The sequence below is a fragment of the Eupeodes corollae genome, chromosome 2, assembly GCF_945859685.1.
Source record: "Eupeodes corollae chromosome 2, idEupCoro1.1, whole genome shotgun sequence".
Classification (NCBI taxonomy): Eukaryota; Metazoa; Arthropoda; class Insecta; order Diptera; family Syrphidae; genus Eupeodes; species Eupeodes corollae.
The window spans coordinates 80755445-80768900 of NC_079148.1; the positions used below are offsets into that span (position 1 = coordinate 80755445).

Below are 13456 nucleotides of genomic sequence, written 5' to 3' on the forward strand. Positions count from 1 at the left end.
ACAATCATTTATTTTTTAAAGTTGTGAAAATCGGTTACCGAGATAAGCGAGGCCCCTTATACATACATATGTACTACTCGCATATAAACAAACTGCCACACCAAAAAAAACGGGTCACCGATTATACGTTTAAACAAAAAATGTGTTCATCTGGTTTATCTTTATTTTTAAACGTCTATATAAATATTTACAATATAAAGCACCTTTAAAATGCTAATAGTATAACTAATAGTATAAAAGATTCTAGTGGTTTGCTGTGGCTGCCGCTGTGGCTACCTACAGTCAGTCAAAGGATTAAATTTTAATGTATGACCAGATCCAAATTTTACTGACTGTACCAAAGGGTACATTTGAAATTATATAACGTGATGCTCGTATAAATGCCAACGACACCTAGAAAATGGATGTTTTTATTTTTTTTTTAAATTAATTGTGTGTATTGACATATTTCCATATACCAAAAATATAATTATAGTCCATACATTTGTATTTATAAGCAAAAGAACAAAAGTTTGAGTACGTGTCCTAGGTGCATTAATAAATGTATCAGATGACTGTGTGTTTGTTTTTTGAACATGCAATGTGCAGTTATTGTTGTTTTAAAAGTATTTATAAAACGTTTTATGATTTTTTTTAAATGAGTACAAAGAACTACATTCGATTTGCAAAACTAAGTGATAAGAAAGCAAACATTGAGAACTGAACCAATAAATGGCTATAAAATCATTTCATAAGAGAAAAAGAATAGCAATAATATAATGCTCCTTAAAGAAAAGATAGTTGTTAGAAGACCAAGTCTTAAATCGCATATGTATATTATATACAACGTACACTTATTTATTTCTAGTGTTAACTTATTCATTTCATTTCGTTTTATAATGGAACAAAAGTATGTATTATTGTGTAGCATGATTCACTTAGAAGTATAAAAAATATAGATTTATACTTATACCTATACCGAAAAGTGGACGCTTTAAAGACGCATTGAAGAAAAAATAACTATGTACTCGTATAAAGAAATTCCAGTTTTACTGATCTTTGGAACTAGGCACTTCACAAGTAATATTACACAGTATTTTGTATAAAATCATCTTAGATGCATTAATATTCGAATATTAAACTTCTGTGGCTTTTTAAAAAATCGGATTTGGAGCTTGGAAAATCCAAGACTAAGAATGTTTGTTGAAAAGGCTCTTTATCCTGACCATGTTAATATATATTTGTATATATTTGTTGCGGTTTTTGGCCTGGATGGCGATGTGATTGAAGATCTTAATCGGCCACCGAGATCAGTCATTTATTACCTTTTGATTTTTTTCTTTAAAGCCACGTGAAAGATGTTATGCTATTGCCTCTACTGCCCTATTTGGGTCCAGAACGTTTTTATTCTATGGTGTATTTTTTATTATAAATATGGGAATAATCTATATGAAATTAATTCTTCGAATTAGTTTTTTATAAAAGAGCCTTTTAGATTAAATTTGTAAAAAAATATGTTTATTTTTTATGCAAACAAAATATTCGATATTTTTGGAAATAGGCCATTTGCGATTTTAAAGAACTTTAAACTTATGAAATTCAAGTGTCTTATTTGTTTTGAAAACGCAAAACCTAATTTTTTAATTATTTTTTTAGTCGATAAATATGTTTATGTACATAAAAAAACAATTAGGTGGCCCAACAGTCCGTTGAGAACTAGGGCGTAGTGAATTATTACTCTCAACCATACCTGTGTGAGAGTAATTTTGTCAGGAATGGAGGTAAAATACAGTTTTAAGCCGAATCCGAACGGTTCATTTGAGAAAGCACTTTTGATGACAAGAATTACTCTAAGACGATTTGTCAATTCCTCGCAAGAGGCAGTACCCGTTCAAAAAAAACTTTACATGGCACAGGCAGCGTTTCAACCCAAGATCTCTGGCATGACAGTCCAACGCACTTTTTTTTCTTTTTTTTTATTAATATCATCTTAAAACTAGACGAAAATTCCTAAAACTAGCCTTGTTAACCATAACTTACTGGTTCCATACGGACACTCTAAGTTAAACAATAATACTTAATTCTAATGTCTTTCGGTGATAAGATCTATGTTACTTTAGTTCATTTTAGAAAAATAAAAAAAAAACTATTTTCAATATCTTTTTTCATTTTTACTTAAAAACTTTTTCAAATAATATCCTTAAAATAAAACTTAAACTACGTATTCTATCTATAAATTACTTAAAACTAGCCAGTTATGATTCAAGTTATTATTCTGTGAAAAATACTTCTGGAGTACTGTGCAGGAGTTGTCTGGCAGTTAAACGTATTAGTTATAGTTCTATGTAATTTACCCTCCCAATATCTAGTAATTGTTCGAAAAATTGCTAATACCAAAAATTAAAAGAGTAAAATTCCCTGTATTTCGTTTACTGTAAAATAAATGTAACCTAAACTTTAACCTCAGCAACATTATGGGCTATTAAATTTAAGCTTATTTGAAACGTTTGAAAGTTTGGCATTTCGCCATCTATTAAATACATACTGAATTCAGTCAACAGATGTAAACTTCTGCTAGTTAGAATCGTTTGAAGCTAACAGATGATTGTGACTGTTAAATAATAGACAAATAATTTACAATACATTACATTACATTTCACACTACTCAGCACATAAATGTACAGAGTAGAGAACACAGCACCTTGAGCGACTAGACAACACAAGACATTAATGCAAAACAGAAAGACAGAGAAGAAAGAACAACAAACAGAAAGAACACATGACAACAGTTTGCGGTAGGTTTAATTTACAATAAAAAAGTATTGCTATCATAAATTGAGATGTAAGTTATCCTACCTTTAAACTGCACACAGCGTACAAATTTGATTAAAATCGGTTTAGTGGGTTAGGGGCAGAGAGAAAAAATTAGTTTAGTTTTTTTCTCTCTGGTTAGGGGTCTATCGCGGACAAACATCGTGTTACGTTATTTATATATATTGAAGATAAACAAATGAATAAACAGGTAAATAAATAAAAAAAAATACTGAATAAATACATAAATAAAATATGTATTTGTTTGTTTTGTTCCATTTAAAATATTCTTCTTTTCAGTAAAAATATATAACAGCCACTTAAAAATACATATGTTATATTTATGTAATTTTATACATTATTTTCCTTAACCGAAGATATATTTTTATTAACACATGGTTCGAGAGAATATCAATATTGGTCATCATACTAAACTGTGTTACACTGGGAATGTACCAGCCGTGCGTGGATGATGCTTGTGTCACAAATAGATGTAAAATATTGCAGGTAAGTTGAGAAAATTCATTTTGAGATAGCATATTATTTCTATTTAATCTGATATTTGTCCGAACTCACATTTTCAATAAGCCATGGCACCTTTTTATAGAATATACTGCTGTCACATTACCTGATTGTCATAATAGTTCCTCATCTATATCTGCTTTAAGATTCAACCAAGATAAAATTATAATAATTCATTTTAACAGACTATTTATGGTAGTTACATATGTAGGTCATGTACCTACGACACAAAGTGCCTAGAATGGGTATTGTTATGTTATATTCACACTTATATATATGAGTAGCAATATCGATTGAGTTTATCTATCTGAATCGTAGAAGGTTGTCATATTCTGCCATATTTGCCTTTTCTCTATAGTACTCTACTCGTATACATACATACTTCGAAGATACTTAAGTATCAGGGGATTGGCGACAAAAATCAACCTGTAGAACGTTTTGCTTGAGGCGGTTTTGGCCACATTTATGTGGAAAATTAGGGTATTTTCCCTGTTACGCATACAATAATTTAAGAAGGTACCCAACCCAGTATAAAAAGAACACATATGTTCCTAAACATATCAGCTACGAGTAAGAATCGTTTATTGCTGCTGGAAAAGGAAAGTCGGCAATGAATGGTTAATTGAACTATGTTTATATCTTGATTGCTCTTAGAGCATTTACTTGAATAGAAAACTAATTTCACTTTCTTTCAACTCCGCGATACTTAGTTTTTGTTGAGAAGGACTGAGAATTTCTATTTTTATTAAGTTCATTTAGTTTCTTAAGGACAAGTTTTTAAAAGAAACCCTTGCGTGTTTCTTAGTGCTCCAAAATAATCGCAGTATTTGAGTTTTTGCTATTTATCTTGTAAGGTGTTGAAAAATGCAATAGTTGACACGGAGCATTTCAAATCTATTTGAAATAATAAAGCTTGGCAGCCAATGCCCAAAACATCACATACAATTTTAATTCGCCTATTGTTAAGAAACTGAAAGATGAATTATTGTATGAATATAAAATTTTCTAAATCGTTCATTGGAGAACTAAGATAGGTAAGCTTTAAGTTAGAAGTATTAAAAAGCATTTCTATTGGTTTCGGACATATTAAACTACATATTTATCTTGTATAAAGAAGGCAAGCAAATAGTTTCGATATTCAATAAAATGTATTTTTCTAACTTTAAAATATAATCTTTGTTATTATCCTCTATTTAAAAAATACTCATGTAACAAGTTCACAGTCACTTTTCAATAAACAACTTAGCTTTTTCTTGTACTCTCTTGGCCTGAGTTTATAGATGTACATTTCCATTTAGGGAAATTTCAATGTGTATATATGGAACAAGGATTGTTTGTGAAAGACCATCAGGCACAATATACAATCTAAACATTGTGATCGTCTAGTTTGCTTTATTTTACTTCATTTTATAACCTTGCCAGCTATGCACATATTTAAGATTTTTCAACTCTTACAATATAAACATATGGCGGTATATTTAAATTGTAAACAACATTTGCATCGTTATATTTTTTAAAGTGTACACTGTACAAGTTTATTTAATTGATCTTGAGAAACCCATGAGGATACAAATTAATAATACCGGAATTTTTCTCATTACTTTGACATTTTAAGAACCTATGTATGTACATCTAACTATCTTCACTTGAAGTCATTTCTGATGTATGAAAAAATATATACATATCTACAATATATTGTGTAATTCCAAAATGTCCTTGAAAATTACTACCACAAATCCAATTCACTATGCATTAGCGTTCTCAATTATGTAAAATGCATTTACCCTAGTTAATCTAATTTCTGCTGAAAGAAATACCGAACAGATAGATATTGATGTAGACCAACCTTCATACCTATATGTTTATTACATACGTAGTTAGACGTTGTAATATGACTCAATTAAAATACTTTACACAGTGCACTTGAGTCAGGATGCCTCATCTCTAAACCATTACAATTAAAGTTTCTCTAATTAAAACTATTTTTCCTTCACGTTGATTCTGATAAATAATAATTAAGACACATACCTACAAAATGTTGTGGCTTGTAGCCATTTATTCGTCTTTTTTCTACTTTATTAATTTTAACTCATTTAGAGCTTAAAACAACAACTAAAAACTCATTTGGCATTAAGCTAAAATCGTCTGGTTTTTTAGATCAATTCGCCAGTGAATCCATTTCGAAACACAACACAACACAAAAACCCAACGAAATCATTGTTTTATGGTTGGTAGACTAGAGGCAAACTTGAGGCACATCACGAATTGTCATGCTTCAGATCATTGATTGAGTTTTATTGTGGTTTTATTTGCAGATGTTCGATGATATAATTTTTGCATTTTTCGCGTTGGAGATGAGCATCAAAATGGTCGCCATGGGAATGTATGGCAAGAACACCTATCTGGCAGACTCGTGGAATCGGCTGGACTTTTTCATTGTCCTTGCCGGGCTGTTGGAATATGTGATGCATGTCGAGAATTTAAATTTAACAGCGATACGGACGATACGGGTTTTGCGGCCACTACGGGCTATCAATCGAATTCCAAGTGAGTATAATTTTGTTTCACAAAATATTATCATAAATATTGAATTTTTGTTGTTATTTTTTTGTCTGTTGTTGGGATTGGGGTTGATAGTATTATTTATCATTATTATGGGGATACGATAATATGTTAGCTTAAATAATTTAGCCCGTCATGCATGCTACCCAGCATTGATGGATGAAATTATATTTACCTACATTATATGTACATATGTACCTGCATGTATATTGAAAAGGGTCTCAATGTTACAAATTAGATGGATGCCAATTTATGGCCATTATAAAACTTTAAATAATGTATACTGCAAAGCAGAGTCAATGAGACATGATATAGATACTTTATAAACTATCTTCAAACAAAGTTTTGGTAATCGATTCTGTGGACGGAAAGAAGATATTAATTTCGTTTAGAATAACAACAAGCCTTGTAATATTTTCCAACGGCTTAAAAATTAATGATTAACGTTTGTATCAAAATCAGTTTGAATAAGACAATATGTAATATAATATGTAGTTTTTTTTTGAAAACCGAAAATCGTGCAATAAATACAGCACGTTTTGCCATTTTATAAACTAAGTTAACTAATTAAAACCATAATTGAAAAAATAATATTATTTTCCGTGAATGTTTTATCGTGTTTTTCTTTTAATTAAGAGTTACAATTTACGCACAAATAATCATATACAGATGTTTTATCCCCATTAAAAACATGATGAAGAAATGTTATTAATAATATTATTGAATAATTCAGAGCGACAACTTATAAAGTTTGAACGAATGCAGACAAGAAGAAAAATTTTCCAAGATAAAAAGCTTTTCAAAGAATTCCTCCTTCTCATAAAAACATAACACTTAAAATTTTAAAAATATCTTTTCTCCTCAGAGTTATTTTGGATGCTTCACTCCTTTTCCTTTGTTTGTTTCTTTTTTTCTTTTTGTTCCACTCTTTTGTGTGTGGATATTGTCGCTGTAATACTGTATATATTATTCTACTTAGCCAAATATACATCATGAATCATTCACGGAGCAAAATAAGAAGTATTGGAATAAAATTAAAAAAATTAAATTTAAAGTGGTTTTATTTACTAATTCATCCTAGCGATTTGAATTCTATTTATGTTTTTTATCTGAAAAACAAAAATAAAGAAATAAAAATAGTTGCAGTTTTAGAACATTTAACTTATAATGTTCTTCTTCTTTGCTTTTCTCTAAGAAAATAATTATCTTACTATTGAAAAATGTCTCATGTAATTATAATTAATACCTATTACTTTTACTGGAACTGTGTTTCGTTTTTTTTAGGAATCGATTAAATAAATAATTCTTAATCTACTATCTACCTTTAACGAAAAATAAATTCCTCATGGTTATAAAATTCTTGAAGTACACTAATGAAAACAACTTCTCATTAATAAAAAATCAATTTCCATTAGAATATTTTTTAAAATTAAAAAAAAAAAACTTGATTTTTTGTAGTAAGCAAACAAATGCGTATTATATTTAATTTATTTCATTCAAATGCAAATATCAACATTTAACTAGATTTGACAATGATTTTGAAGAGATTAGGAACTTAAGTACCTATGCAAATTTTACTCATTCAAAAGGACTTATGAAAATGTTAGCTTTCGGTGGTGCTTATCCACTTGTAATTTAATAATATTTAGGTGTTTCATAAAATAAGTAATTAAGAATGCAAAGGCGTCATGCAAGGAAAAATATTTGTTGTTACTAATTTTACTTATGAAATATGTTTGGAAGTTGGAATTTAGTAGGTAGGTACCTATGTACTTAGCTGTTACTAGTTCCTTTAAACTAGTTTTAATTTTTCATTCTATTTCAACTACCTACATATATGTAGACAACGTGACAAAAATTTGATAAACTGTATTCATTATTAAACAAAAATGTGTACTTATAAACTGTATTCATTATTAAACAAAAATGTGTACTTATAATAATTTTTAAAAATAATGAATCTAAAAAAAGTGTCTTGCATCGTTTACCTGCCAATGTTCATACATACAATTGCAAATACTAACTGAAGTACAAGAAAATAAATTTCATATTCTTCGTATCTACCCATTAATACAAATTAATTCCAAGGAACCAAAATCTTGCAATTATTCACACCATATTACAAAATATTTAAAAAAAAATATTTATTCTATTCAATTCAATTATATTTATTTTTGTATTTATTAGAAAATTTGAAGAAAAGAACTAATTCTAATTTCTTTTTTTATTTTTACATAAAAATCACTTAAAATAAGGTATAAAACTTAAAACAACTATTCTACATATAAACTACTTAAACCTAAAACAACGAAAGCAGCAAATGTAACTATCCTTTTTTTCCTTATTCCATGTTTTTAATTTTTTTTTGTTTTGTTCCACGATACCTATTCTACTTAAAACTAAACCCTAAAACTATAAAACAAGTATGTAAGCTGGCCAAGGCTTAAAACCTCATCCCGAATACCCACTGTCAAGTGCCGATTGAAGCCAGCAAAACTGGTTTTCTTGCTCCTTCCTATCAGTTCGGTCCCGTTCGGACACAGCCCTATACTGAACCGAAAGAGCTCTGCTCCGCCTTGTGCCATGACGTCCCGATTGTATGGGAGAACTGCCAATCTATCCTGTATCAGACCGAATCTATCTAAGAAGAGGAATGAATGAGAATGCCTCTGGTGGAATGAAGCCGCTCAAGCGTGCACTCTCAAAGTACTCCTCGCGTCGTTCGGTTAGAACGCCCCGAAAATTAAATTACTGGTCGAAGACATAGCTCTTGCAATGTGACCTCTGGCCCTGGTCAGAGCAGCATTTATACTATGTCGAAATATAAATACTGATCCAACCAGATGCCGAGTTACTTCACTATACTTTTGATTGTTAATCGCTACCCGTGAAGATCAACGATGACCATCTTGCGCTGATTCTTGTATTCCTCGTGGCCCTAGCCAACGGAGTCCGGAACAGAATTGTCTCCGACTACACAATATTGCTGAATCTTGTCGAAATCACGCTGCATAGTTCTATGCACTAACCATAACGCCACCGGTACTACAATCATTCTTAATTGCGTTTTGAAAAGTAAAATGAGGCCTAATTTTATTATTTGTCACCGAATCCCATTTAAGAAATAAAACTGAATGAAGTAATATAATAAAAAGTATAAATTAATACAAATGAATTAAAAATTCCTAGGACTATTAGAAAAATTATAAAACAAATTATTCATATAAATAATAAATAAATTGGGTGGCGCGACAGTCCGTTGAGAACCAAGGCCTAGTGACTTACAACTCTCAACCATTCCTGTGTGCGAGTAATGTTGTCAGGAATGGAATGGAGGGGACCTACAGTTTATATGCCGACTCCGAACGGCTAATTTTGAGAAAGCACTTTTTCATGACAATAGTTACTCTTGGAGAATTTGTCAATTCCTCGCAAGAGGCAGTACCCGTGAAAAGACTTTAGATGGCATAGGCAGGGATCGAACCCAAGACCTCTAGCATGACGCACTAACCATCATGCCACGGGAAATTATTCATATGCCTTTTTAATTATAAATTGTATTCAATATAAGTTCTGTTTTAAAATTTTTAACAAAAAATAAATGCCTTTTAAATTTGTAGTACCTGTAATGTAAGTTTTGTTATTATATATTTTGTTCGACATTTTTATTTCTAATTTGACCTCTTTCATTCAATCAAGTAGTCCAAATATTATTGTGTCTCGTTGAAAAAAACAAAACAAATCTCCGACAGTTTCTCATCCGTATTCAAGATTATGTGCTCTTTGCTTTTCTCTTGACATTTTCATTTTCACTTTAATCGTGATTTTCTGAAACTGCTTCTCTAGTCCCTATACTTCATCATATTGCTTTACTCGAAATATATGTTTGTATGTATGTATAGTATATGCATTATATACATAGGTATCTACATAAAAATAATATGAATGATATCTCAAAAATCAGAGTAAACTAACCAACCCATCTATATAAAATCCGTCAACAAAGATGTAACAAAACCGACAACTCTAAGTGGATTAGGAAAGACGATGCCTTGAGTGGGCCCCATTCCTTCATCCTTGACAACAAGAAATACTCTTCGTCGTCGTAGTTCCTACGTGATATGTGTGACTTAGTTTAGTTTATATTTTCCTATTCTGTTTGTTTTGGCAGTCTGAGTCTCACGTCATTTCATGTGCTGGTAATATAATAACAGAGTATCCATATAGATACAGCACAATATACAGAGGATTGGATGCATTTACAAGATTATTTGTGAGTCCTTTATATATGTGAAAGTATTAGGGTGCTTTTTTGTGAATCCTCTTTTTGTTCCTATGCTGAAAATATTTTAGAAATGTCAAAAAAATAATTTCCTAAAATTGTCGCCCTTAATGATAATGCTAAGTACTTGCCCACACCATTTTAAGATACCCTATAAAAAAGATACACGTAAACTTATTGCAGTAATATTATCTTAAAGTAATATTAATATTGTATGCATAAATTTCTTACTTCAACTTCTTTTAATTTTTTAATAACCATATAGAATGCTTATTCAAGAAAGACAAAACATTACTCCTAAAACTATGGTTGAACATACCAAGGGTATGAGAAAAAGTACAGAAAATACAACCGAGATTCTATGTTTTCGGGATTGTGAGTGTTTTAAAGTCTGGATTTTCGGGCTTATGGTTTTTTCTATTTCGGTTTTTAGGAGTTTGACACCAACCCAATTATAAAAGATATCTTCAAATACCCTTTGCGAGTACTAATTTTCAAGGATTTTTTTACATTTCCAACAAATTTTCCGAATCGGAAAGCAAACAAAAAGTAGTCGCAAAAAAGACACCTTAATAATGTACATATATGTATGAATGTATGTTCAAGGGTATGTATGAACATTTTTCAAGGGTATGTATGAACATTTTTTCAAGTGCATGGCTCTGGGAAATGATAAAGTTTAACCAACAACAATATATAATATGAAATAAAAGACATGTTTGAAAATACCGTTATAAATAATTTTAAGAGGAAAGTATAACTTCCGAATGTGCTTTTGTTATAGCCTCAAAAATGTTAACATCGTATTTGAAAAAGAAACTCACTTAAACTGCATCTAATTGTGACGACTCAGAAGAAATAATTTTAGGACACTTCTTTGTATTGTTGCGTTTAGATGTAAACATACTTATAATCTTTAAAAAAAATTGTATGTTTATATTTTTTAATGACAAACTAAAAAAATACTCATACCTTCATAAATATCAACCGTTTCTTAATGTTATTATTCTAAAAATTAACATAAACTGATTGTGTGTTCATTAGTTACAGTGAATTCTCTCACAACCGGATACTGAACGTCCTCAGTACCTTGGTTTTGTATGTATGAGAGGCACAAAATCTTCGATAACTTTTCTGTCCAATGATAAGATGTATCCGACTATGAAAGGTGTACGTAAAGAAAGAGTACACTGTAAATATTCGTTCTTTTAAATTGGTTAAAAACTATTCAACATTTTGAAAAAATATATTTAAAAATTTAAAATCTTGCCTTGATTTGAACAGTAACGATTTCTCTTTTTTAAATGTTTGTGTATGTTTTTATTTATACCCACAGGTATGAGAATTCTTGTCATGCTTCTCCTGGATACTTTGCCGATGCTTGGCAATGTTCTATTGCTGTGCTTTTTTGTGTTTTTCATATTCGGAATTATTGGCGTTCAAATGTGGGAAGGAATCCTTAGACAACGATGTGTTAAACTTATACCCGATAATGTTATATGGCCAAAGTGAGTAAATTTTATAATATCATGTGGTTTCGGTTTTATTTGAAATTTTTCACTTTAAGTCATTTTAAGTTTTTGTTCATAAAATAAATTAAGAAAAAGCGGAACATTTGATTTAAATAAATACTGGCTCTCATATAAAGTGTTAAAAATGTTTAAAATTTACTTCATGTTACGAACAAGATAAATATTAAAGAAATCAAACACCGTTTTATTAAATAAATAAGTTCTCTAAAATGATTTTATAAATAATCAGCAACTTATCACCTTCATCAGAATATTGCCTTGTTAAAGAAATATTTTGACAGTTTTATAATAATTTTGTATTTTGTTTTTAATGACCTTTAGAAATATGTTTATTGACCTTTAGAAATATGTTTATTAAGTATAAATGTATGTATGTAAGAAATCATTCATATAATGCACAGTTGTGCTAATCCATGTTTTTTTTTTAACATTTTAGAGTATATTGCAGTTAGCTTAATTTAAGCTGTAACTAACAATCATATGCTTGTCATACGTCTTGTGGTTGGTTAATTAATTAACAACATATTCACATATAAAATTAAGATACAAAATTCAAATATAATGAGAACATAAATTAAACTTTACATTTCAAAGTACGTACAAATTGAATTAATTGGTTTAAAAGGTTTGAACTCAAAATACTCAAATCATAACCATATATGAAAAACATTTCGTGGAAAGAGTTTTCCTATATAACATTAATCGTTTTTGTTGGATAAGTATTCACCAAAATATACATTTAAATATAAATATATACAATTTTCATTCAAGTAAATGTTTCTTTTATTTTACCAATTCCGGTTCAGCTATTATTCATTACATAGCTTTCATTTAACATTTTGGGTTTGGGAAGTGTAAAAAGCAAAATTAACTTTGTTTGTTTTAAGCATATAAGGTATGCCTTATAACAAAAAAATAAATTATTAATTAAGTTATTAATTTTAAATCACTGGCTGTGAATTCACCTAATTCAGGATGAAAGCCCTAAAAATAATATCCACGACTGGGTCGCACGAACTTACTCCTGTATGCAAAAAGTCTGTTTAAAAAAGTACTTATATAAGATTTTAAAATATACCTGTTAAATAAGTTTGTGTTCAAAGATTTAAATGCCATTTGATTTGCCAAAAAACGCGCAGTTCATCCCAAGACACAACTCATCTAAGGACATTTCATAGCGAAATATACTTGTAAGCGTACTTAACGAAAACAATTGTTTATTTATTCAACTATTTCGTTCAATTGGGTAGCCTTATTTTAATTTCATATTAGAAGAACCAGGATGGAAAGTAAATTATCTAAATATAAGAAAGAGGAAGAATATATATGTTTAAATTGTAAAGCGATCGCCTATTGATTGAGTAGTTAGGTAGGTGTCTAAAACGAATAAAGCATAGTTCATTGGCATACTCAGCTTTATGCAGATAGATAGATAATGACATGTTTATGATGATAGTAAAAGAATGTTATTGGTAGATAGAAGGTACCTACTACAATTCAATAACATTCCTTCTTTCCTACAAGTTTTCAGCGCAATCATGGGGTTATTACGTTCAGTTCATTTTCTTCGTTAAAGTACAAGAAATTCCTATTCATGTGTTGTTTACAGTCAGGCTCTTGTGCGTTTTGGATTTTAGTTATGAAGTGACACGTAAGCAGTAGTTGTAGAGGTTGTATGTTTCTTTGACTAGTACTTAGTATTTATTCTTTTATATAGGCGAAGGCAAGTAAAATATGTGTTAAACAACCTTATTCTTAAAGAATAATA

General features: G+C 29.8%; 1 protein-coding gene across 3 annotated transcripts in view; it reads left to right on the forward strand.

The window, feature by feature from the left end:
* The window catches only part of LOC129947020 (voltage-dependent T-type calcium channel subunit alpha-1I), a 190280-nt gene that overhangs the window by 101059 nt on the left and 75765 nt on the right, over positions 1–13456 (forward strand). For 2 of the 3 annotated variants that reach the window (XM_056057422.1, XM_056057424.1), the window contains exons 1-3: positions 3173–3297; positions 5628–5859; positions 11493–11664. In XM_056057422.1, coding sequence (XP_055913397.1) covers positions 3241–3297; positions 5628–5859; positions 11493–11664 — 461 coding nt within the window. In that variant the 5' untranslated portion in view covers positions 3173–3240. Of the gene's footprint in view, positions 1–3172; positions 3298–5627; positions 5860–11492; positions 11665–13456 lie in introns of those variants that run through there. The other variant, XM_056057425.1, reaches the window with a different exon arrangement.